Here is a 27477-nt window from a genome sequence, read left to right as displayed (position 1 = left end):
AATGAGGTCTCTGACGGGACAGTCATGTCTCTTTGGATAAGAACACATTTAATTTCTAGGTTGTGTTTTTTAACACAAGAAACTCCTCCAGTAGCATCAACTTGTTTTAACAAGGAGAATAAGCAATTAAAAATATCAAAACAACAAAAACCCTAAAAGTACCTTCTTCTCTAAGGGTTTGAAACTGAGAGCGAACGCATGGTGGCGCTGTTGACTAAGAAGGAGAATTAAACCACGGCAATGCGCTACTCAGTGACGCACTGATTCAGTCTAGTACGCCAGGGGTGAGCTTGGGCGGATTTTTAAGCAAGCAAATCCGAGCCCTGGAAGGGTTTTCCTCTAGACTTTCTTCAAAGGTTGGGAGGCAAAAGACTTTGCATTTTCCAGCGCTGTCGGAGGCTCAGGTCGGCAATATTTCTTGGAAGAACATGGCAGAAAATGAAATGGAGGCTGGAAGGGAGCGATTTCTTAGACAAAGGCAAGTCTTGTTTCTCTTTGTTTTTCTGGGTGGGTCTCTGACTGGGTCCGAATCCAGACGCTACTCTGTGGCTGAGGAGAAAGAGAGGGGTGTTTTAATAGCCAACCTAGCAAAGGATCTGGGGCTGAGTGTAGGGGAGCTGGCCGCGAGGGGCCCCCAAGTTGTGTCTAAAGGGAACAAACAGCATTTTCAGTTCAACCATCCGACCGGTGACTTGCTCCTGGATGAGAAATTGGACCGGGAGGAGCTATGCGGCCCTACAGAGCCATGTATACTGCATTTTCAGATTTTACTGCAAAACCCTTTGCAGTTTATTCCAAATGAGCTCCAGGTCATAGATGTAAATGACCATTCTCCGGTGTTCTTTGAAAATGAAATGCAGGTGAAAATCCTAGAAAGCACCCCACCAGGAACAATAATTCCACTGGGAAATGCAGAGGACTTGGATGTGGGAAGAAATAGTCTCCAAAACTACACAATCACTCCTAATTCCCATTTCCACGTTCTCACGAACAGTAGGAGGGATGGAAGGAAGTACCCAGAACTGGTGCTGGACAAAGCTCTGGACCGTGAGGAGCAGCCACAGTTCAGTTTAACACTCACGGCGCTGGATGGTGGGTCTCCACCCAGGTCTGGGACTGTTCAGGTCCACATCCTGGTCTTAGACATAAACGACAATGCCCCAGAATTTACACAGTCCATCTACGAGGTTGAAGTTCTAGAGAACAGCCCCATTAACTCTGTTATTGTCACTGTCTCAGCTTCTGATTTAGATACAGGAAATTTTGGGACAATATCATATGCATTTTTTCATACTTCAGAAGAAATTCTCAAAACTTTTCAACTAAATCCAATTACTGGTGATATCCATCTAGTCAAACATTTGAATTTTGAGGCAATTAAGAGTTATGAAGTCGACATAGAAGCCAAAGATGGTGGAGGCCTTTCAGGAAAATCAACGGTGATAGTGCAGGTAGTTGATGTCAATGACAACCCACCAGAACTGACCTTGTCGTCAATCACCAGCCCCATCCCGGAAAACTCGCCAGAAACTGTGGTGGCCATTTTCAGTGTTTCTGATCCAGACTCTGGTGACAATGGGAGAATGATGTGTTCCATCGAGAACAATCTCCCCTTCGTCCTGAAACCATCTGTAGAAAACTTTTACACTCTAATGTCAGAAGGAGCCCTGGACAGAGAGAGGAGAGCTGAATACAACATCACCATCACCGTCACAGACATGGGGACTCCCAGACTGAAAACCCAGCACAACATAACTGTGCTGGTCTCCGACGTCAACGACAACGCCCCGGCCTTCACCCAAACCTCCTACACCCTCTTCATCCCCGAGAACAACAGCCCCGCCCTGCACATAGGCAGCGTCAGCGCCACAGACAGAGACGCGGGCGCCAACGCCCAGGTCACCTACTCGCTGCTGCCACCCCAGGACCCCAGCCTGCCCCTGGACTCGCTGGTGTCCATCAACGCTGACAACGGACACCTGTTCGCCCTGAGGGCACTGGATTTCGAGGCCCTGCAGGCTTTCGAGTTCCTGGTGGGCGCCACAGACCATGGCTCCCCAGCGCTGAGCAGCCAGGCGCTGGTGCGCGTGCAGGTGCTGGACGCCAATGACAACGCGCCCTTCGTGCTGTACCCGCTGCAGAACGGCTCTGCGCCCTGCACCGAGCTGGTGCCCAGGGCGGCCGAGCCTGGCTACCTGGTGAGCAAGGTGGTGGCGGTGGACAGCGACTCGGGCCAGAGCGCCTGGCTGTCTTACCAGCTGCTCAAGGCCACAGAACCCGGGCTGTTCAGCGTGTGGGCGCACAATGGCGAGGTGCGCACTGCGCGGCTGCTGAGCGAGCGTGACGCGGCCAAGCACAGGCTGCTGCTGCTGGTCAAGGACAATGGCGAGCCGCCTCTGTCAGCCAGCGTCACGCTGCACGTGCTGCTGGTGGATGGCTTCTCGCAGCCCTACCTGCCGCTGCCGGAAGCTGCAGCCGCTGGGGCCCAGACTGACCCGCTCACGGTCTACCTGGTCATCGCGTTGGCGTCGGTGTCGTCGCTCTTCCTGTTCTCGGTGCTGGCGTTCATCGCTGTGCGGCTGTGCAGGAGGAGCAGGTCTGGTTTGGTGGGTGGCTGCTCGGTGCCTGAGGCCCAGTTTCCGGGCCACCTGATGGACGTCAGTGGCACCGGGACCCTATCCCAGAGCTACCAGTATGAGGTGTGTCTGATGGGAGGCTCAGGGACCAGCGACTTCAAGTTCCTCAGACCGATTCTCCCCAATGGTCTGGTTCAAGGCACTGAGCAAGAATAGTGCAAAACTCCAGTTGTAGGAATAGCTTAGATGGTTAACAAAAGAATAAAAAGTCGTTATTTGGTGAATGTTTTCTTTTTGATTTTTGTTCTGTTTAGTTAATCTTTGCATATTCTCCTTTTTTCATATTTTCTATCTTATACTAATGCAGTCTTAATGCCTTCCTTTTTTTTCTAATAGGTGTGTAAAAATAGTCATTATCTTTTAGTGGTGATTTTGTATGGGTTTATTTTAAGGAATGCATTTCGAATTCTGTATGCAAAGCACAGTCAGCTGATGTTCTTTATAATATCCTTAGAGCATGTTCTCTGTGGTTTCTGAAATTTGTGGATAGATTGGAATGTGTTTTCTTTCACACGTGCCATCTTTAAGGCACAACACGATTTTTAGGGATATAGTGCCCAAAAGAAAGTAATACCCTTAATTTATTTTCTGTTTTTACATTTGCAGTTAATATTTCAATATTGTAGATGATAAGGTGTATTCATGAATGAGAAAAAAAGTAAACTTAAGGCATTTTGAACAACTGATTGTGCTTTTCCATTTGGTGTGAAGACATTGTTTAGTAAGGCATGTGGTGGTATGACAGTTTGGTATGTAAATTCTGAGATATAAATGTTATCAACCTGAGGGCCTTTTTAAAAAATTTCAAGGAAGTACATGTATATATAGTCTATACATGATTTATGGTAAAAGTGTTCTATCCTACTTTTTAAAAGTTAACATCTACTTGGCATTTATATAGTGTGACTGAGGAAAATCTTGTCTGTGTTTCCTGTCTCACTTCCCTCCTCCGGTTTCAACCTGATGTGATTTAGGGTTATGTATGGGATAAACACTGACCGTGCACATCCGCATTCTGCCTCCTCAGTGTAATTAAAAGAAGATGTGTAAGAATAGGAAATTCTAAAAAGAAGAGAGCAGCCCTGGCTGGTGTAGCTCAGTGGATTGAGCAGGGGCCTGCAAACCACAGGGTCACTGGTTTGATTCCCAGTCAGGGCACATGCCTGGGCTGTAGGCCAGGTCCCCAGTGGGGGGCACGTGAGAGGCAACCACACACTGATATCTCTTTCTTCTTCCCTTCCTCTCTGTTTAAAAATAAATATCTTAAAAATATGTTTTTAAAAAATAATAAAAGAAGAGAGCAATATCATCACAAAAGTGTAAATTAGCTACAGCTAAGAATAAATCCTGGAAGCAACCAAAATGTCAAATTTCATGGTTATTTTAAGTATATAGAAAAACTTATTTTTAAGTAATAAAATATTTACTCCTCAATTTAAAAAGTTAATTAGCAAAAAAATATATTCTCCTCAGACATTTTCTCATCCAGGAATTAAATACTCATTACGAGAAGAAGGGGAACTGAAGTTTCTCAAAGATTTTCAATACTCCTAAAAGAGAAAAAGAATTTAAGATTGACATGGCTTCACACATTAATGTGTAGTTATAAATTGTGTCATTTTATGTAACTGGAATTGAATGCATTAATTATTAATAATCAAAGGAAGAGTATTTCTTTTCATTCATTCATTATGTTACAGAGATGTTTGAATCTGGCTCTTCCTTTTCTTCTTTTAAAGACTATATTTATTTATTTTTAGTTAGGGAAAGGGAAGGAGAAAGAGAGGGAGAGAAACATCAATGTGTGGTTGCCTCTTGTATGCCCCATACTGAGGACCTGGTCTGCAACCCAGGCATGTGCCCTGACTGGGAATTGAACTGGCGACCCTTTGGTTCACAATCCGGTGCTCAATCCACTGAGCCAGAACAGCCAGAGCTGAATCTGACTCTTTCAATGAGATGTTTTTCCCCTTCTTTTCATACTTAGTGGAAGTGTCATGAAGAGAGGAAAAAGGCAAATATGATCAAGACTTCTCTTTACGTGACTGGGTTCCAGGTAATGTCTGAGCCAGGGAAGTATTCAGTTGTGAAAAGTATAGAGGGCAGTTCCTTCTGGGCCAATATGGTATATCCCTGGCCTCTAACTGTTTATATTATTGAACTTCAGTCAGCCTTCATGGTACTGAAATTAAGTGAAATTAGCACAATACCAAAGGCATTGAAAACTTTAAAATAGCCATTTATTTTCAAAACATAGTTCTAGATAGTGTACACTTGCACTTTTTCCTCTCTGAAAACAGAATTCAGAAATAATTTAAACGTTTTCTTGACAGTCACAATCTAGTTTTTAACACTGAAAAGCAAATAGATGAAAATGAATTTTAAACTTTTATGTAGATTGTTAAAAGAATGAACTATATTCGAACATCACTCATTGAAACTAGTGAAGTAACTTACATTTTTAATCAATCTTTCTTAATCTTTAAATATGGCTTCCTTGAAAATTAGGATTTTCTAAAAATACAAAAATGATTCTACACATTCCACTACTTTACTTTGAGAGTCTTTTGTTTCTTACATTAAACTGTTATATGCTTTAAAGCTGGAAATCTATAGTCATAATTCAGAGTAATTTTTAAGTTATTTCTATATTGTTCTGAGTTTCAATTTTTATGTATACATTCTTTTATCTGTTGAGCCCACTTTTTCAGCTGTCAGTCTTCCTCGTCTGCTTGGTGATATTTTATTGAGACCTTATTTCCTGCTGGAGGTTTCCCTCATACCTGGTTTTGATAGTCTTGTGGAAGGGAAGAAGAGCCCCAGGCTCTACAAATCCAAGCCTTAATTAAGAAGCTTAGCTCAACTTTGCCACACACACAAGTAGAGGTTTTGGACGAACACCTAATGGTGTGTTTGAGTTGGGCCCTGGCCTCTCTGGAGTGGCACCACTCGGTGAGGCAAAAATCTCAGGGGCTGTCAGTCTCTGTTTGGTTGTCGTGTGTCTGTTAAGGCTGTAGACACGGGAGCTAATGAAGACATTTTTACCTTTTTAACATTAAAAAATTATTTTAAAAGGTTTTTATTGTTGACACTAGAAACATTTTTACTTTTCAGTCTTCAAAGTAAATGAGCTGATTTTAATCAGAAACAAGCTGGTTTTGAGGAAAATTGTGTTGTGACTGAAGGATACATGGGGGTTACCTATAGGAAAACATCTTGGTCTTGATTAATATGCATGACAGTGCTGCGCATGGGGTCCTAGACAACACACAACAACAACAACAACAACAACAACAACACACTCTGCAAAGCAATCCTGTATTGTGCACTGAACTAGAAGCCACCTTTATTTGGTATGGTCATGCTACACCTGCTCCGGTACCTACCCCAGACCTGCCTGCAGTTCCTTGAACAACCCACAGAAATCTGCTCAAGCTGACAGGTTCTCTGTCCTCTTGTGCACTGATTTGACTCAGCTGTTCAGTGATGCTCAGATATGGAGGATGAACAGGGAACCTTCGGTGGGCTGCTGCTCATAGGCAATTTTCTGAGCATTTTGAGGATATCAACATCACTGGGACATAGTTCCAGATCTACTGTTGTGAGGTTTCTGACTGGAATGTCAGAGACAAAAGGGTTCAGATTTCTGAAGTCACTGTTTCCAACTTATATGGGCTATGGACAAGGAAAGACCTTCATGAAAACCTCAACTTATGGAACAATTTGGGGTTTATAAAAAATTAAAATTATACTCTCTAAATATCTTTTTGAGGGTTTTTTTGCTTAAATTTCTTTCCCTGCGGGGGAATGCATTTCTTCATCCCAAATGCCTCATCCTTTTCAAGAAGATTTAATCAGCAATCAAAACACTTTCCACAAAAAAAAGCCCAGGACTAGATGGCTTCACTGGTGAAATCTATTAAATGTTTGAAGAATTAACACTAATCCTTCACGAACTTGTTTTTAAATTGAGGAGCAGAAACCACTTCCCAGTTCATTCAATGAGGCCAATATTGCTCTGGAGCCCAAACCCGGCAAAGGTAACACAAGAAAACTGAGCACCAATAACCTTTATTAATGTGGATGCAAAACTCAACAAAATATTAGCTAATGGACTCCAGCAACATGTAAAAAGGATTATACACCATGACCATATGGGATTTATCCCAGAAAATGAAGGTTGGTTTAACATATGTAAGTCAATCAATGAAACACATCAAATTGAATAGAAAAGGACAAAGCCATACAACCATCTCAATACATGGAGAAAATTTTTTTTACAAAATCCAACACTTTTTCATGTTAAAAACACTCCACAAATATGACACAATTGTGCATAAAGAAAATTCAAAGAAATCCACAAAAAATTATTTACTGATAGATGAGTTCAGCAAGGTTGGAGGGTACAAGGTTGATAGGCAAAAATCAATTAGTGTTTCTGTTCACCAGCACCAAATAAGCTCAAAATGAGGGAAACAATTCAGTTTATGATCACATCAAAAAGAATAAAATACTTAGGAACTAATTTAACAAAATAAATGCAAGACTTGTACACTGAATGCTACATCCTTGAAAGAAATTAAAGAAGACCTAAGTAAATGAAAAGTGTTCATGGATTGGAAGACTTAATATTGTGAAAATGGTAATTAATGCCCTTCAGACTGGTCAACAGAAGTCAACCAAATCACTATTAATATCCCAGTTGGTTTATTTCTTGGCAAAAAATTGGCAAATTGGTCCTAAAATTAATATGGAAATGCAAGGACTCAGAATAGCCAAAACGGTCTTGAAAAAAGATTGTTTTTTTTTTCAAACAAAGTTGGAGGATTCACACTTCCTGATTTTAAAGATGTATGATAAATTAGACATCAGATATTTGAATATTTTTCAAATTAAAAATACAAATACTATCTTTTAATTTAGTATGTGCTATAGAGAATTAGTAGAAATTGTCTTAGCTTTTATTACAAATTTCTCAACCCACTCTTCTTGATTTCAACTTTATACCTTAATGCCATTTCAAAAGATCTACACATAGATATTTTTCTCCAATATTTACGATGACAGGGAATTCATTATATGTCACTCTTTAAATATTTTAACCTAATTAATGACCTCAACAAAATACTATCAGTTTTCCTTCCTATTTCTAGGTTTTGTAAGCACCTCCCTTTGCTGTACATATCTCTAAAAGGACACAAGTCATTTGAAAGATTCTTATACTAATTAAAAACTTGAATACAAAGATATTTTACCTTTGATATACCTAAAAACTTGAATACAAATATATTTTACCTTGATTTACCTATGTACCTTTGGGTACATAGATATTCTATGTACCCAAAGCATGGCTTAAGTTTGGATCTAAATGATCTAAAAAGTTGTTTGCCTCTCCAGATCCACTGAGGTAGATAAAAGAATGAATTCTGGAGCCACACAGTAACAGTCTGAATCCTACCTCTGCCATTTCACTCGATGTATGGCTATAAGCAGGTTATTTATGAGGGATATTTTTACTTAATCCCTTCACCTTTTTCACCCAGCCTCCCCAACTCCCTGACCCTCTGACAGCTGTCAGCCTGTTCTCTGTGAACATGAGTCTGTTTCTATTTTGTTTTGAGCAGGTTATTTAAACTGCTTGTGCCTCAATTTCTTTGTTTGTAAAATGTGTCTAATAAGATGCCTATGTCATAAGGCTTTGAAGGGATAAATGAACTCATGTATATAAAATGCTTAGCATAAAAATCTGGACTATAATGGCACATATTTGTTTGGAACTCTTTAACTTGAATCTAACTAGAACTTGGTTACCATATTATGAACAATTTGCTCTTTGCTTTTCCCAGGAGATTTGTTTTTTGTTTATATCTAAAACAATATTCTTTATTTTTCAGTATGTTTTAAATTTTACTTAATGTTGATATATAATGTAGCTCCTCTCATTTGTCTTAAATATGACATAGGAAATAATTCTAAAGTGTTAATACTATTTCAATTACTATATCTCTTTCAGGAAGTAAAATATAGAACTAGAATCAAAGTAAATTTAATTAAATAGTACTTAGCATGTATTATACCCTCATGTCTCAGAATTTTACATTCAGTTTCAGACATGTTCGTGGCTGAATGTTTGATCTGAAAATTTTTTTATATAGGTAGAAACATAATCATTAGAATGAATTATTTATTCAACTGATATTTACTGAATGAATACTATAATTCACTCTAACTTTTGAGAGAAAGAAGGCTTTCTTTCAAAAATAACTTTTCCTAATAATTTCTTTTAGAATCAAAAATTACTGGCTTGCTTTAAAAATAATTCATTCATCATGAATTATAATTTGTTAAGTGAATTGACTTACTGTATCAGGATAATCACAACAGCTGTACACTGTGCTGGGGTCCACTTTATAAACAAGTCTCTCCCTTCACCATATATGAGTAGACAAGTCCACAGACACCCTTTGCTCACATATTAAAATATTTTAAATCTGGGTTTCTTATTTTCAAATCATTGAGTTGAGATGATATCTTGGACACAAAGAATGAATGTGGTAAGATACAAAGTCATAAAATAAGTTTTTAAAATTTAGCTAGATACTCTCCTACCTAAATAAGCATAAGATCTTTATCTTATAAAATTCTATAATTGTTTTTCTTTTTCACAGTTGTTATGATTTTTATTCACTTGATTTTGCCTTGATATTATCCTGGTAATAGCCAAATAAAATAATCAAGTCCTATCACCCTCTGGGTTCCTTATCTGTAAAACCTCCTTTCATTTCCTCTCCAGTTCTAACACTCTGATTCTAACCCTACTTGACTTCCTTCTAAATTTAATGTGAGTTCAAACTGCAAAAGGACATAACAAAGCAAGATGCCTCTTCTTTCAGCTGTATTGCTATTGGCACACCAGTGCAGGAGGATAGAACCTTTTCTTTTGAAAAATAGTCTCAAGGCCACGTGACATCCAACACTTTAACAAAGTTTTGCATCATCCTAAATTCCTCACATACTTGGAAACAAACTGTATAATTACTATAAACTAGGGGAGTTTATGTCCCCTAGGTAGATTATGCAAATGAAAAATGGAGTTCTTTGAAGTTCCTCTGATTAGGCTGTGGGGGAGACAGAGCTACACTCTTGTTTTGTGCTCACAATTCTTCCAGCTCATGCAATGTAATGGAATAACCTCATAAATTATGCAATTTAATGGCATAACAACCCTGTAAAAGTTCTATGCACTTCAAAAATGAATTACTTTTGGACACTTCCAAAATATCCTTTGACTTGAGACTATTTTCTCAATCAAGACGCAGGGTGGCGCTGCAGGCTAAGATTGTGACTGAGCCCTAGAAAGCTCACGTATTCCTTTGTTCCAATACGAAATCAAAAGCTCAAGGAAGAAGCTTTGCCAGCGGTACTGGGTTACCAACGAGTTTGCAGAGCGTTATACTAAACGGATTTAAGTTTCAAAGCAACTTTGTGAGGATTCCACCAAGCAAGAAATCGAAATTGAGTATCTCGAGTCGTTTTTGGTTGCTGAAGAGATTGGATGTAAGCAGCCGGGTTCCAACATGGAGATGCTACAGAGAATTCAACCAAACAGGCAAGTGACAGCTTTTATTCTGGTGGTGCTCTTGTCTCAGGCTCGACCCGAGCCTGTTCGTTATTCTGTGCTGGAAGAAACAGAGAGCGGCTCCTTTGTAGCCCATCTGAGCGAGGACCTGGGCCTGGGAGTCGGGGAACTGGCCGCGCGCTCCGCCCGGGTGGTGTCTGACGATGATCAGCAGCGCTTGCTGCTGGATCGTGAGACTGGGGATTTGCTTTTGAAGGAGAAACTGGACCGGGAAGAGCTATGTGGCCCAATTGAAACGTGTGTGCTGCATTTCCAAGTGTTGCTGGAAATGCCAGTGCAATTTTTTGAAGGAGAATTATCAATCCAGGACATAAATGACCACTCCCCAGTATTCCCGATTAGGGAAATGCTCTTGAAAATACCGGAAAACAGCCAGCCAGGGACTATTTTCCCGTTGAAATTAGCTCAGGATTTGGATGTGGGCAACAATGGTCTTCAAAAATACACTGTCAGCCCCAATTCACATTTTCACGTTCTTACTCGAAATCACAGTGAAGGTAAGAAATACCCAGATCTGGTGCAGGACAAAGCGCTGGATCGAGAGGAGCAGCCCGAGTTCAGCTTAACCCTCATGGCGCTGGATGGCGGGTCTCCACCTCGGTCTGGCACTGTGGCTGTGAGAGTCCTGATCATGGACGTTAATGACAATGCTCCTGAGTTTGTGCACGCCCCATATGAGGTGCAGGTCCTGGAAAACAGCCCCATAGACTCCCCAATCCTTACTGTCCTAGCTAGGGATGTAGACGCTGGAAACTTTGGGAGAGTTTCCTATGGCTTGTTCCAAGCATCAGATGAAATTAAGCAAACTTTCTCACTAAATGAAGTCACAGGAGAAATCCGACTGACAAAGAAATTGGATTTTGAACAAATTAAGTCTTACTATCTGGAAATTGAGGCTACAGATGGAGGAGGCCTTTCTGGAAAAGGTGCTGTGGTCGTAGAGGTGGTGGATGTGAACGACAATGCCCCTGAACTGACCGTATCCTCACTCACCAGCTCCATCCCAGAAAATGCTCCGGAGACTGTCGTCTCTATCTTCCGAATTAGAGATAGAGACTCTGGAGACAATGGAAAGATGATTTGTTCTATTCCAGAAAATCTGCCATTCATTCTAAAACCGACTTTCAAGAATTTCTATACTTTGGTAACAGAGAGCCCACTGGATAGAGAGAGCAGGGCCGAATACAACATCACCATCACCGTCACAGACATGGGGACTCCCAGACTCAAAACCCAGCACAACATAACTGTGCTGGTCTCCGACGTCAACGACAACGCCCCAACCTTCACTCGAAACTCTTACACCCTCTTCATCCCCGAGAACAACAGCCCCGCCATGCACATAGGCAGCGTCAGCGCCACAGACAGAGACGCGGGCGCCAACGCCCAGGTCACCTACTCGCTGCTGCCACCCCAGGACCCCAGCCTGCCCCTGGACTCGCTGGTGTCCATCAACGCCGACAACGGACACCTGTTCGCCCTGAGGGCGCTGGATTTCGAGGCCCTGCAGGCATTCGAGTTCCTGGTGTGCGCCACAGACCGCGGGTCCCCGGCACTGAGCAGCCAGGCGCTGGTGCGCGTGCAGGTGCTGGACGCCAATGACAATGCACCCTTCGTACTGTACCCGCTGCAGAACGGCTCTGCGCCCTGCACCGAGCTGGTGCCCAGGGCGGCCGAGCCTGGCTACCTGGTGAGCAAGGTGGTGGCGGTGGACAGCGACTCGGGCCAGAACGCCTGGCTGTCTTACCAGCTGCTCAAGGCCACAGAGCCCGGGCTGTTCAGCGTGTGGGCGCACAATGGCGAGGTGCGCACTGCGCGGCTGCTGAGCGAGCGCGACGCGGCCAAGCACAGGCTGCTGCTGCTGGTCAAGGACAATGGCGAGCCGCCTCTGTCAGCCAGCGTCACGCTGCACGTGCTGCTGGTGGATGGCTTCTCGCAGCCCTACCTGCCGCTGCCCGAAGTGGCGGCCGCCGCGGCCCAGACTGACCCGCTCACGGTCTACCTGGTCATCGCTTTGGCGTCGGTGTCGTCGCTCTTCCTGTTCTCGGTGCTGGCGTTCATCGCGGTGCGGCTGTGCAGGAGGAGCAGGTCTGGTTTGGTGGGTGGCTGCTCGGTGCCTGAGGCCCATTTTCCGGGCCACCTGGTGGACGTCAGTGGCACTGGGACCTTGTCCCAGAGCTACCAGTACGAGGTATGTATGACAGGAGACCCTGGGACTGGTGAGTTCAAATTCCTTAAGCCGATATTCCGTAACCTCTTGGTTCAGGACACTGAAGGAGAAATTAAGGCAAATGCCAACTGCAGGAATAGCTTTGTATTCGGTTAAGTATTGTGTGGGTTAAGTGAGCTGCTCCTTACTTTTGGTAAACCTGCCATTGGCAATGCATTTCTTTTAAGAAATCGCATTGGTCTCTAAATATGTATATATCTATTTCAAACAAATGCATATCCCTTATCATGCTAAATTTCTTCCTTTTGTTAATATTCATTGGACTTAAGATTTCTAGCTACACTAAATATTGAGTATGTATTTTCTCCAATTTGACTTTCTCTTTGTGATTAATCTTTCCATAACTATAAATTACTCAAGTAGCATAAGAAGAAATTTTTGTTTAAATCAATTTCTTAATTGTCAATGTCTTTTTAATGAAACTTTTTGAAGCTTTTATGTAATCTTGCATTTCTATATATTTGTGGTTCTTGTCTTTACTAGATATTTCTATGTTTACAAGGCCAGAGTGTTTGAAATTTTTAATAGCTACTTAGGCCTTTCTTGTTGGCTATTCTACTAGGCTATGCCCCTGGAATAACCACAAGCATACAACTGAGCATACTTGCTTCTCCCAAATTGTACATGAACATGCACATAATTAAATAATTAATACACTAAAATTGTAACCTCCCATTGTGAGCAGCACACATGCTAGAGATTTTCTTATTTATTTGATTGGTACTTGTCTTGCACATTCTACATGCTCCATTACCACTCACTGATGTTACAATTTAAAAAATTATTCTTTTTGTAAATAATAAAGAGAAAATCTCATATAATCTGCCATCACTTTCTCTAAATAAAACTAAATCATTGCTTGGTAAAATCCTTTAAAATGATCTCAGTACCTTAAATAAAATTTAAATCCTTTCATAGGATTTATGATGTGGAAGGCATCAGATACTTCTTTGACCTTCCTTTTTCACTATGAGTAGAAGTTCAAGTGTAGTTTAATGTGTGTTTCTCTTGGTTCCCCTGCAGCTTCTCTTCACCTCTTAAAAGAATCAAATATTTTTTTTTCTGAGTTCCAGTTGTTCTGTTTAAGTCTGATTATCAGGTGATATCAGATTTTCACTTTCATTTACTTTGCAGACATGGACCGCCTTTATCAACAAAATAATGATTTACTTTTAATGTCAACATTATCTTTTGGTTTGTTCTTCAATGTAGTTTTCAGATATTTTGTGTAAATTACTGTATCAACTATACTGAACTTTCATTTGTAAGAAATAAGCATTATTTTGTCCTTTAGGACAAGAAAAGTAGAAATTAAAAAAGATAAGAAATGAACTTACCTGAATTGTTATTGTTTTATGTTGTGTTCAATAAGCCAAGTAAACTGATCGTGTGATTTCCAACTAAATTTATATGAAATGACTATATGAAATGACTATAAAACCACTTAGTTGAACTTTTGGCACAATATGAGCAATTAAAGAGCTTGCTTTATAATCTACACATTTATTTTGACATCTCAAATGTCATCCTATCAGAATTTAATTACTTGCACTTTTTCATGAATTATTTTTTCCCTAGGCATTATAATATACTAAAAAGGAAAGTGACTTACTGTTTAAGTTATTCTTGAAACAGCTTTTTAGGCCTCATCCAATCTAAAAATTGAATGACAGAGATAAAAATGAGAACAAAATTAAACACAAATATATAAGACATGGATATGGTAGTCAACTTTCCTGACTTCTCCATTTATTATTAGCCATTTAAATGAAATAGCTTTTATGTACAATAACAAGAAATCTGATTAACATTTTCACTAATATATTTCACCTTTATGAAAATTCAAGTTCACTTTTTCTATCTATGCCAGGAAAGTTCAACTTGTATAATCAGTGAACTGAGACCAGCCCAACAAATAGTCAGAGTGCAGCTTTATGAATTTATGTCACAAACTTATGGATTACTCTGTGTATTACTTTATGAATTACTGTGTGTATTGATAAAGCATGGGCCAATCTTTACCACCTAGGGAACACTACCAGACTGGTATAGACTAGATCATCATTCTCAAATTCAGTGATCAGAATTTAGTAGTAAATATTATTCAAATAACTTCCACAAAATACATACCTTATGGAAAACAAAACAATTCTATTGTTGCAAAACAAAAATATAGAATGGAAGCCAAATATCTTAAATAGAGGGATGTATAATGTCCAGGAGCTGAGAAACTCAGTGTTGGAAATTATGTTGATTCTCCCCAATCAATCCATAGATGTAATAAAATCCTAAACAAAATTTCAGATTTATTTGTGAAAGTTTACAAACTACACCTAAAGTTTATATGGGATATAAAAGGACAATAATAACCAAAGCAGTCTTAAAGAAAAAGAATAAAACTAGAAGACTTATCTATCAAATAATAAACCTATGGTAAAGCTATCGTATTTAAGACAATATTGTACTGCAGGATACACAAGAGAAAAATGAAAAAAGGAGCCTTAAATAGACCTATGGTTACCTAATTTATTACAAAATGACACTTCAGAAACAATGGGGAATAGGCCCTCTTTTCAATAGATGGTGCAAAGTCATTTGGATATTTATATGGAAAAATAATTTGACACTAACTTCATTCCTATGAAAAAATTAGCTTCAAAAGGACTATAGATCTAATGTGAAAATTAAAGTAATTAATTCTTCAAAACACCATACAAGAATGTTTTTATGACCTTGGGGTATGCAAAGATTTAAAGAGCAAGCAAACAGTCCTAACCATAACCATTGCAAAATATTCACAAATTAGACTAACTTAACATTTAAGAAGTTTTGTTCATCAGACATACCTTAAGAGAGTTAAAATCCAAGTCATAGAGTAGAAGATATTTGCAATACATATTTCTGAAAAAGTACTTATACCCAGAACATACTAATAACTTCTAAAGATGGATTCTCTATTTCTCTATTCTCTAAGATTTTTAAGCACTTCACAAGAATGTATCCTAATAGCCAATAAACATGGAAATGTGCTCAATTTAATTAATCATCAGAAATACTAAAGTAACCATATGATATCACCACACAGTGACCATAATAGCTAATATCAAAAGACAGTATTAAATGTTGACAATGATATGGAGCAACTGGAACTCTGGAGCAACTGGAGCAACTTTGCTGCTTTTGGTAAAACTGTTTTTGAAAACTGTTTTTTCAATATCTGTTAAAGCTAAATATACATGTACATGTTAATGCACAGCAATCTGGCTCCAAAGAATATATTAAATGTAAACACACACATAGACACCAAATGGCAGGTACATGAAGGTTTACAGCAGCACTACTCAAGATATTCCCAAGCTGGAAAGCCCCAATTCCATAAACTGAAGGACAAATAAACCAATTATGGTATAGCCATACAATATAATGGTATAAAGCATTGGGGATAAAATAAATCAGAACAATATGCAACACATAAATATTACAAACAAAATGTTGTGTGAAAGGAGGCAAACACAGAAGAGTAATACTCTGTAACTCCATGGGTATAAATATTCCTTTGGTCTCCATAGAGACCAAAATTCTATGACAGTAGAAGTTAGGAGAGTGCCCACTTTTAGGGGAAGAGGGTAATAACCAATGGCAGGAGTCTTGTAGGTTTTGGTAACATTTTAGTTTTAATTCAGGTTCTGCTTATAGGAGTGTACTTACTTTGTGAAAAACCTTTAAATTGTTCACTTATGATTTGTACCCTTTTCTGATGTATGTTATTTTTAAAGATAGCAGTAGTTCAGTTGGTTAGAGCATCCTATGGATAGTCCAAGGTTCCAGGTTCATCTCTGGTCAGGGCGCATAGAAGAAGCAACCAATGAATGCATAAATGGGTTGAATAGCAAATCGGTCTCTCTCTGTCTCTCTGTCTGTCTCCAAAATTAATAAATTAAAACAGTTAGTTTTTGTAAAATTGTAAACTTCATAAAAATCCATTATTGGAAAAGTTAAACAGAAAACCCTCAAGAAAAAGTTTCTTCATGTACTCAAAAGGTACTTTTATGAGGAATGCTAATGTATCATTTTAGTTCTGAAAACTATCCTTTACTTAAAGTTAACTCAGCAAATGTTTACTTAGAGCTTCCAATAACTAAGAATTGGGGATAAGATCGGGAGCATTTCTGTGACTTAAAAAGATATTGATACACAAGGTTTATAATTTGGAATGAAACGGCAAATACTATTTGCAATAGTAAATAAGGACGCCTGGTGGCGCTGCAGGCTAGGAGATTAAATGAAGAGCTCCGTGGGTACCCGGAACGCCATTACGCTGGGAATCAGAACTGTGAGTGCTTCCTAAAAGAAGGGAGCCTTTTAGGGAAGGTCTAGGGGCAGAGATCTTCAAAGAGGGCTTTGTTCTAGTGTGAGTCAGTCAAAAAGATCTAATGGAGGATATTTAACGAAGCCACCTGGGTTGATTGTACAGCAAGTTGAAGAAATTGCACCTTCTTGAACTGGGTCTGAACAATGGAGACTGCGCTAGCAAAAGCGCTACGGAAAAGGCAAGTTGTCTTTCTTGTTATATTGTTGTTTTTGTGGGAGGCTGGCTCTGAAGCAATTAGGTATTCCATGCCAGAAGAAACAGAAAGTGGCTCCTTTGTAGCCAACCTAGCAAAAGACCTGGGGCTTAGGGTGGGGGAACTGGCCATTCGGGGCGCGCGAATCCATTACAAAGGAAACAGACAGCTCTTGCAGCTCGATACTGAAACCGGGAATTTGCTTCTACATGAGAAATTAGACCGGGAGGCGCTGTGCGGGGCCACAGATCCCTGTATACTGCAATTCCAACTATTACTGGAAAAGCCGGTGCAGTTTTTTCAAGCTGATCTGCAGCTCACGGATATAAATGACCATTCCCCAGAGTTCCCAGATAGGGAAACGCTCCTAAAGATCCCAGAGAGCGTCCAGCCAGGGACTGTGTTTCCTTTGAAAATAGCTCAGGACGTTGACGTAGGCAGCAACTCTGTCCAGAACTACACAATCAGCCCCAATTCCCATTTTCATGTTGTCACTCACAATCTCGGAGACGGCAGAAAATACCCAGAGCTGGTGCTAGACCAAGCGCTGGATCGGGAGGAGCAGCCTGAGCTCCGTTTAACCCTCACAGCGCTGGATGGTGGGGCTCCGCCCAGGTCTGGGACCACTACCATCCGCATCGAAGTCGTGGACATCAATGATAATGCCCCTGAGTTTTTACAGTCTCTCTATCAGGCACAGGTCCCAGAGAACAGCCCCCTAAACGCCGCAGTTGTCACCGTTTCCGCCCGAGATTTAGATGCAGGAATGTATGGGGATGTAGCTTACACTCTAGTCCAAGATGATGACATTACTCAACCATTTGTAATAGACGAAATAACAGGAGAAATTCGTCTGAAAAAGGCATTGGATTTCGAGACAACTCAGTATTACAACGTGCAAATTGCAGCCACAGATGGTGGGGGCCTTTCAGGAAAATGCTCTGTAGTTGTACAGGTGGTGGATGTGAATGACAACGCCCCTGAACTGACCATGTCCAAACTCGCCAGCTCCACCCCAGAAAACTCCCCAGAGACTGTAGTTGCTGTTTTCAGTGTTTCGGATCCAGACTCTGGGGACAATGGCAGGATGGTTTGCTCCATCCAGAATGATCTCCCTTTTGTCTTAAAACCCATGTTTAAGAATTTTTACACCCTAGTGACGGAAAGACCACTGGACAGGGAGAACAGGGCAGAGTACAACGTCACCATCACCGTCACGGACTTGGGGACTCCCAGACTGAAAACCCAGCACAACATAACCGTGCTGGTCTCCGACGTCAACGACAACGCCCCGGCCTTCACCCAAACCTCCTACACCCTCTTCATCCCCGAGAACAACAGCCCCGCCCTGCACATAGGCAGCGTCAGCGCCACAGACAGAGACGCGGGCGCCAACGCCCAGGTCACCTACTCGCTGCTGCAGCCCCAGGACCCCAGCCTGCCCCTGGACTCGCTGGTGTCCATCAACGCCGACAACGGACACCTCTTCGCCCTGAGGGCGCTGGATTTCGAGGCCCTGCAGGCATTCGAGTTCCTGGTGGGCGCCACAGACCACGGGTCCCCGGCACTGAGCAGCCAGGCGCTGGTGCGCGTGCAGGTGCTGGACGCCAATGACAACGCGCCCTTCGTGCTGTACCCGCTGCAGAACGGCTCTGCGCCCTGCACTGAGCTGGTGCCCAGGGCGGCCGAGCCTGGCTACCTGGTGAGCAAGGTGGTGGCGGTGGACAGCGACTCGGGCCAGAACGCCTGGCTGTCTTACCAGCTGCTCAAGGCCACAGAGCCCGGGCTGTTCAGCGTGTGGGCGCACAATGGCGAGGTGCGCACTGCGCGGCTGCTGAGCGAGCGCGACGCGGCCAAGCACAGGCTGCTGCTGCTGGTCAGGGACAATGGCGAGCCTCCTCTGTCAGCCAGTGTCACGCTGCAGGTGCTGCTGGTGGACGGCTTCTCTCAGCCCTACCTGCCGCTGCCCGAAGTGGCGACGGAGGTGGCCCAGACAGATCCGCTCACGGTCTACCTGGTCATCGCTTTGGCATCGGTGTCGTCGCTCTTCCTGTTCTCGGTGCTGGCGTTCATCGCAGTGCGGCTGTGCAGAAGGAGCAGGGCTGGCCTGGTGGGTGGCTGCTCGGTGCCTGACGCCCACTTTCCGGGCCACCTGGTGGACGTCAGTGGTACTGGGACCCTGTCCCAGAGCTACCAGTATGAGGTGTGTCTGACAGGAGGCTCAGGGTCGAATGAGTTCAAATTCTTGAAACCAATTATCCCCAACTTCCCACCCCAAGACACTAGAGAAGAAATAGAGGAAAACGCCATCCTCCGGAATAACTTCGGATTTAGTTAGGAATCTCATCACCATGCAGTGTCTTTGTAACACCTCTAATTTCCCCAGGGACAGTTTGAGAAGGTAATGGACAGAAATTCCATCTTCAAGTGTAGCCTGGATTTGCCTTCACAAAAGATGTATTTCTCCATTGCCCTTTATCTTGTCCAGTTTTGGAAAACTCAGTTCCAGGCGATTGCATTATTTGCTTAATGCCACTTCAGACCCCTGCATAGTGTGGGTTTTGCTGTAATGTTTGCCACATTGTTGCCCTTTGTTTAGATCAACTGTCTTAATAAAATCAAATGTTAATGTCTTTTCTCTGTGTTCGGTCCATTTTTTCATCACACACTAAGTATATGGGATGCTAATAGCAAAAATTAAAAAGCATTTTTACATGTTTTTAAATTTTTGTTTTCAAATGAAAATATACATTTCATAACAAGTGCAATGTGTTGCCACTCTTTCTTTGCTCTCATCCCCACTGGCAAGCATTTTTAAGCATACATTTTAATGAAATTTTAACATACACACAAAAAAGGGAACAGATCCTTAATTTCAGCACAATGTATTGATATTTTCAGGAAGTAAACATACTTAGTATCAACATCTTGATGAAGAAGTGAAATATAACCAATATCCCAGGCACCACATAAATTGTCATTAAAATCACTACCAGCAGAAGTATAACAAATGTCCCGACTTCTAATGCTATAGTTTAGTTTTGCCTATTTTGAATTTATTTAAATAAAATAGTAGAGTATATACTGTTTTGTGTCTGGCTTCTTTCATTCAACATTATGTTTGTGACATTTATCCTTGATATTGCTTGTAATTTTAGTTATTCATTCTTATTTCTGTATAGTATTACAATGTATGAATATTTCAGAATTTATTACTCATCCTATGTAGATCAATATTTGGGTTGGTGTAAAGTTTGACTGTTTAAATAATACTGCTCTGAACATTTTTGTACCTATCTTTTGGCAAACATGTTTACGCATTCCATTGGGTATATACCTAGGGGTAAAATTGCCACTTATTTAGTAAGTAGATGTTTACTTTAAGTAGTTATTTTAAAATAGTTTTCCAATGTATTTGTACCAATTTACACAGTTATCAGCAGTGTTTGGATGTACCAGGTCCTCCACATTCTTGTCAACACTTGGTATTATCTGTTTTTCACTTTACCTCATTGGAAAACACTTTTAAACTTTTATTTTCATAACATTTAAACATTTTCATAAACTTTAAACAATTAATGTCCTGCTATTATTGTTTAGTACCTAGAACACAAACCTGTCATCCCTCCTTCACATATAATTATCTCACTATTTTCTGCTACTTCTCTACACAAACTGAAACCATTTTTTAAGAAGATTTTATTCAGCAATCGTTTGGTTCATAGGCCAGTACTCAGTCCATTGAGCCACACCAGCAAGGGATAAATGCGTGCATTGTAAAAGAGAATAAGACTCAGTCCTCTCAGCTCCCACCTCAAGAATGTAGAAAAGGCCTGGCTGGCGTAGCTCAGTGGATTGAGCACAGGCTGCAAACCATAGTGTTGCAGGTTCGATTCCCAGTCAGGGCACATGCCTGGGTTGCGGGCCACAGCCTCCAGCGGCCGCACATTGATGTTTCTCTGTTTCTTTCTCCCTCCCTTCCCTCTCTAAAAATAAGTGAATAAAATCTTTAAAAAAAAAGAATGTAGAAAAGGAAGAGGAAAGTAAACCCACAGCAAGCAGGAAGAAGGAAATAATAAAAATTATAGAGGAAATCAATGAAATTAAAAAATAATAATGAAAACCAATAAAATAAAATATGCTGATTCTTTGGGGGGAAATCAACAATATTGACAAACATCCAGGAAGACTGACAAGCCTTTCTTCCCAACTCTTTCAGATTTCAGATGTGTTCAGCCTCACATCCTTGATGTTTTCAAAATTTTCTGCAGCATATCTCCCATTGCAAGATTTCTTTAAGTGATATATATATATATCACTTAAAGAAATATCACTTAAAGATATATATATATATATATATCTATATTTTCCCTGAATTATTGTTTTCTCTGCATGTAACTAAATTTTAAAAAATTTTAGAGACATTCAATTCATCCTTGAAAGCTAGTCTTCACCTTTCACTTTAAATACACTTGAAGAATTTTTAAATGTTTAATGAATGAAAGGAAAAAAACATGTATAGCATAAAAATGGAAGTCAGTTGGATCAGCTATTTAATAATTATAAGCTAAATAAAATTAAGTTTAACTCACTGGTAATAATCCAACTGAATTAATGTTGAAATTAATTTGTCACTTCGCATTAGCATATGTGAGCATAAAGAGCATGAGGCATGGTGCTTTTTTAACACTGTTTGTCTCCCCATGTTGTGTCCAAAAGAAACCAAGTTTTGCCACCTAATTATTAAAAGTAAGCTGGAAAATATGATTCCCAGTGAATGCTGAAAATGTTCTATATCTTGAAAGAGGCGTGGGTTACATGGATGGATCCATTTTTTAAAAAATGCTACTGTTAAGATTAGTGCATTTCAGTTTGTGTAAGTGTTACCTGAGGAAAAGAACTATGCAAAAGTAAACATGAGTTGAGGCTGAGAGTGGAGGGAAATGTAAAAATGGAAAAAAAAACACAGAATGTTGTGAAGCTGGGTGATATGTAGATGGAAGATTATGATGTTTATCTTGTTACATGTTGAACTATTTTCATGATTAAAATTTTAAATAATTATTCCTTGTTAAATAATGTTTATGAAAACAAAGTTGGACCTGGCTGGTGTGGCTCAGTGGATTGAGTACCAGCCTATGAACCAAATGGTCACTGGTTCCATTCTCAGTCCGGGCACATGCCTGAGTTGCCTGCCAGGTCCTCAGTAGGGGGCGCATGAGAGGCAACCACATGGTGATATTTCTCTACCTTTCTTTCTCCTTCCCTTCCCCTCTCTCTAAAAATAAATAAATAAAATATTTTTAAAAATTTTAAAAACAAAGTCAATTCACTTCTACTCTTGCAAATCAAATCAAGGCAGAAAAGGATAAAACCAAGAAGCATTCTCCTGAGGGAATCCAATGTATCCACTTTCCATAAAAAGACAGTTTCTTCACATACCCAGCTGATACCTTTCAAGGGTACATTAAATAGTATCTTCTTTCTCTCTGCCATAACAACCAACATTTTCAAAGGCATTTCCGTGATCTAAATTGAATTTTACACATACTGTATTACTCATAAAATTTTCTTTAAAATGAAAAAAATAATTTGGTACGCTGTGTTGAGGATACCTGGTGTTGCTGCAGGCAGAGTGAGCAAAGGACTCTGGATGCCAGGGATGCCACTAAGCTGGAGTGGGAATGTCCACTGAAAGAAGGAAGCATTATGATTGAGCTGGAAATAGCTTTGTTTCAGAGACCAAATTAAACCTATCTAAGATGTTTATGGTTGTTGGCTTACTTCATCAGTTTGTTATTGATATCCTTGAGAAAGTCTATTCTCAGTAACATTGTCAAGTGAACCATGGAAGCTGGTCACAGCGATCTTATTTTTATTCTTCTAGGTAGATAGAGGTGCATTTCAGCTACACAATTAGTTTTACTTAGCTTTATTTATTTTACCTGGAATTGAAATATTTCCAAAGAAATCCTGATTTTTAATCTCCCATCATTTGAGCTCTTACCTGAAGTGGATTTTGCTTGAACGCAATTGATTTCACCTCTTAACAATCTGAAATTAATTCTATTTGGTGTTTTGTGTTTTTATATATACACTAACCTATTTAATGTATTTTCGGGATATTTAGACATACAGTTTCCTGCATATTTGAGCAGAAACTGGTGAGTTAGAAATAGATATAACCATGATAAATTATTATTGAATTCCCTGGTATCCACTCAAATGTAATTCACCTTTCCCACTACCTTATTTCGTCTGTAATCATAGGACCTCAAATCACCCTTGTTGTGAGAGGGTGGTAGAAGTGAGTCTTGAATGTTCGTTTTCTGCATTCTGTTACATTCTTACAACAGGGTAATCTATTTGATCTTGATTAATTAACAGAGGAGGGGAATTTGATGTTAAAAGTTACAGTAAGTTGAACAAGTCTAATAAAATCACGACAAAATTCTACCCAAATAAAAATGAAGTGGAACCCTAAAATGCTTACTTATGACAGAAACTTGACTCTTTCTAGCTCCTCTTTTAAATCATTTAATTTGATAAGATGTTTCTATGATAAGTATTCCTTGGCCTCAGTTTTCCTCCTAATAATCTAATTGTTTTCTTGATTGTGCAGGTGTAACCATAAAAAAAAATTCAGTCTATTGTTCATGCCATTTTGTAACTTAGAGACATGATTGTTTATTTTACCACCAGTGTTGCTAACCCACTTTTACTTTTGTATAGTTTGTTGGGATGATTAAATAGTGTACTTCATGGCTTCACAAATTACACTGGTTATCAGCAATAAATTGCACTGCTAAAGAGTAAAATAAAGTTGGTTACAGGAAGTTTAAATTTCCTGAGAGAGTAATTCCTAATTAATCGTTGGTGTGCATGAAAATCACTTAAGAAGATAAACTGAAGTGCAGATTTCCATTAGCACCACCAGAGATTTGATTCAAGATTAGGAGACGAGCCCAGAATTGACTTTGGGGGAAAAAACTCCAAACTCCCAGGTAATCCTTTGTGCAAGTGGTTCCCACACTCCAGTGTGAGAAACACTGACTGGACTGAAAAGTCTTTACAATGCTCAAGTTTTGGAAATGGTATTGACCTGCAAACATCTCTTGAAGTTATTGATTTGAACGCGTGGTGGCACTGCAGGCTAAGAGAGTAAATCCAAGCTCTGCGAATTCGGAGGACGCCCTTTCACGGAGAAACCCAAAGGGGGAAAAATACACTTAAGCTAAAGCCAAAATAAATGTGTTTGCGAAGGCAGTCACCGCCAGACGAGTTTTTTAAAAAAGAATTAGAAAGTCTTTAGCAAAGATATTTTGGAGGGTCGACGGTGGACCTGGTGACTGGGAATTAAAAAGGATTTTTCCTCGGATCAGACATAACAATAGAGATGGCGCGAACAAACGCACCTCGCAACAAAAGGCAAGTGACAGTTTTCATTATGTTGATGGTTTTGAGGGAGGTGGGTTCAGAATCGATTCAGTATTCTGTATTGGAGGAGACAGAAGTTGGCACGTTTGTGGCTAATTTGACAAAGGACCTGGGACTCAGGACCGGGGAGCTGGCCGCTCGGGGAGCCCGGCTTGTTTTCAAGGGGAACAGACAGCGTTTGCAGCTTGACCCACAGACATATGATTTGCTGCTAAATGAAAAACTGGACCGGGAGGAGCTGTGCGGCTCCACTGAGCCGTGTCTGCTCCCCTTCCAGGTGTTGCTGGAAAATCCCTTGCAGTTTTTCCAGGCGGTCTTGCGAGTCAGGGACATAAATGACCACACCCCGGAGTTCCCGGCTAGAGAAATGCTACTACAAATATCAGAAATTACTACGCCCGGAAAGATATTTCCTTTGAAAATGGCGCAGGATTTAGACGTGGGTAGCAACAGCCTTCAGAGCTATGTAATCAGCTCCAATTCTCACTTCCACGTTCTCACCCGCAATCGCAGTGACGGCAGAAAGTTCCCAGAGCTGGTACTGGACAAAGCGCTGGACCGCGAGGGGCAGGCGGAGTTCAGGCTAACCCTCACCGCGTTGGACGGTGGGTCTCCGCCCCGGTCAGGGACCGCAGAGATTCAGATCCGGGTCTTGGACATTAATGACAACGCCCCTGAGTTTGCTAAGGAGCTCTATGAAGCACAAGTCCCCGAAAACAACTCCCTTGGCTCTCTGGTTATCACCGTCTCAGCGAGAGATTTAGATGCAGGATCCTATGGAGAAGTATCTTATGCTCTATTTCAGGCTGATGATGTTAACCAACCCTTTGAAATAAACGCAATCACAGGAGAAATTCGACTGAGAAAGATGTTGGATTTTGAGAAATTTACATCTTATCATGTGGATGTTGATGCCACAGATGGTGGGGGACGATCAGGAAAATGCTCTGTAATCATCAAGGTTCTGGACGTGAATGATAACGCCCCTGAACTGACCATGTCGTCCCTCAGCAGCCCCATCCCTGAAAACCAGCCCGAGACAATAGTGGCGGTTTTCAGTGTATCAGATGCAGATTCCGGACATAACCAGCAGGTTATTTGCTCTATAGATGACAACATCCCCTTTCTTCTAAGACCGTCAGTGGAGAATTTCTACACTTTGGTAACACAAGGAGCGCTGGACAGAGAGCGCCAGGCCGAGTACAACATCACCATCACTGTCACAGACATGGGGACTCCCAGACTGAAAACCCAGCACAACATAACTGTGCTGGTCTCCGACGTCAACGACAACGCCCCAGCCTTCACCCAAACCTCCTACACCCTCTTCATCCCAGAGAACAACAGCCCCGCCCTGCACATGGGCAGCGTCAGCGCCACAGACAGAGACGCGGGCGCCAACGCCCAGGTCACCTACTCGCTGCTGCCACCCCAGGACCCCAGCCTGCCCCTGGACTCGCTGGTGTCCATCAACGCCGACAACGGACACCTCTTCGCCCTGAGGGCGCTGGATTTCGAGGCCCTGCAGGCATTCGAGTTCCTGGTGGGCGCCACAGACCATGGCTCCCCGGCGCTGAGCAGCCAGGCTCTGGTGCGCGTGCAGGTGCTGGACGCCAATGACAACGCGCCCTTCGTGCTGTACCCGCTGCAGAACGGCTCTGCGCCCTGCACCGAGCTGGTGCCCAGGGCCGCTGAGCCTGGCTACCTGGTGAGCAAGGTGGTGGCGGTGGACAGCGACTCGGGCCAGAACGCCTGGCTGTCTTACCAGCTGCTCAAGGCCACAGAGCCCGGGCTGTTCAGCGTGTGGGCGCACAATGGCGAGGTGCGCACTGCGTGGCTGCTGAGCGAGCGCGACGCGGCCAAGCACAGGCTGCTGCTGCTGGTCAAGGACAATGGCGAGCCGCCTCTGTCAGCCAGTGTCATGCTGCACGTGCTGCTGGTGGATGGCTTCTCGCAGCCCTACCTGCCGCTGCCGGAAGTGGCGGCCGCCGCGGCCCAGACTGACCCGCTCACGGTCTACCTGGTCATCGCTTTGGCGTCGGTGTCGTCGCTCTTCCTGTTCTCGGTGCTGGCGTTCATCGCGGTGCGGCTGTGCAGGAGGAGAAGGGCCGGCTTGGTGGGTGGCTGCTCGGTGCCTGAGGCCCAGTTTCCAAGCCACCTGGTGGACGTTCGTGGCACCGGAACCCTGTCCCAGAGCTACCAGTATGAGGTATGCCTGACCGGAGGTTCAGAGGCCAGCGAGTTCAAGTTCCTGAAGCCGATTCTCCCCAGCTTCCCTTCTCAAGGGACTTGGGAAGGAATTGAAGGAAAACCCCACCTTTTGGAATAGCCTCCTATTCAGTTAAGTATTGGATTGTTCCACTAAACCTTACTTAATAAATATGGAAATCTCTTACAACTTTACATTACATGTTATTGATGGTGTCTTTCTTGATTAATTTACTACTGTTCCTTAGGGTGATATTAAAAGAAATTCAAATGTTGCATATGCACAATATTTTCCCTATATTATGTTTAGTAGCTTTAAAATTATTCATTCAGTTTTATTGAACAATCTGAATAAAGAGTAAAAATTAATTTGAATAATTAAAAAATTTTGAAGTTCAGTCATCTCTTTTTACAAAAGCTATATTCCAAAATTCTTAAGTATGACTGCCTTTCTAGCTATTGGTGACTACTGTAGTTACTACTACCATTAGGAAAAAGCTTTAAATGTGAGTGTTTCATATTATTTAATTTGCCAGTGTAGGGGGTACACTGCTCATTTGGGGGTAACTCCTACAATGTGATAAAATAAAGATGAATGCTAATGATGGCTAAATGCTAAGATAGCCAGTCATATTTATGTGTATTTCAGTAACTAATCATAAACACATATTTTCTGTGAATATAGACTTTAAAAACTGTAAACACATTAAATTATAGTTTGTGAGCTTCATGTAAGAATATGATTTTTTAAAAACACTAGTC

General features: G+C 41.4%; 4 protein-coding genes across 4 annotated transcripts; all 4 read left to right on the top strand.

The window, feature by feature from the left end:
- The first annotated feature begins 419 nt into the window (after positions 1 to 419).
- On the top strand, positions 420 to 2809 carry LOC123806858 (protocadherin beta-3). Its single transcript, XM_045820276.1, has one exon. It carries the CDS (start codon positions 429 to 431, stop codon positions 2790 to 2792), a length of 2364 nt encoding a protein of 787 aa, XP_045676232.1. The 5' UTR covers positions 420 to 428; the 3' UTR covers positions 2793 to 2809.
- A 7217-nt stretch (positions 2810 to 10026) lies between these two features.
- On the top strand, positions 10027 to 12601 carry LOC123808489 (protocadherin beta-4). The gene has a single exon (XM_045823161.1). It carries the CDS (start codon positions 10214 to 10216, stop codon positions 12599 to 12601), a length of 2388 nt encoding a protein of 795 aa, XP_045679117.1. The 5' UTR covers positions 10027 to 10213.
- Positions 12602 to 16898: 4297 nt separating this feature from the next.
- On the top strand, positions 16899 to 19656 carry LOC123806849 (protocadherin beta-5-like). The gene has a single exon (XM_045820264.1). The coding sequence runs from the start codon at positions 17021 to 17023 to the stop codon at positions 19406 to 19408; it is 2388 nt and encodes a 795-aa protein (XP_045676220.1). The 5' UTR covers positions 16899 to 17020; the 3' UTR covers positions 19409 to 19656.
- A 4758-nt stretch (positions 19657 to 24414) lies between these two features.
- PCDHB6 (protocadherin beta 6) lies at positions 24415 to 27004 on the top strand. Its single transcript, XM_045823235.1, has one exon. It carries the CDS (start codon positions 24467 to 24469, stop codon positions 26834 to 26836), a length of 2370 nt encoding a protein of 789 aa, XP_045679191.1. The 5' UTR covers positions 24415 to 24466; the 3' UTR covers positions 26837 to 27004.
- Positions 27005 to 27477: the final 473 nt, after the last annotated feature.

Source organism: Phyllostomus hastatus, unplaced genomic scaffold, assembly GCF_019186645.2.
Source record: "Phyllostomus hastatus isolate PE091 unplaced genomic scaffold, TTU_PhHast_1.1 phas_contig_150, whole genome shotgun sequence".
NCBI classification, from domain to species: Eukaryota; Metazoa; Chordata; class Mammalia; order Chiroptera; family Phyllostomidae; genus Phyllostomus; species Phyllostomus hastatus.
The sequence above is the reverse complement of the archived record's forward strand: the minus strand, read 5'-3'. Positions and strand labels throughout refer to the sequence as shown.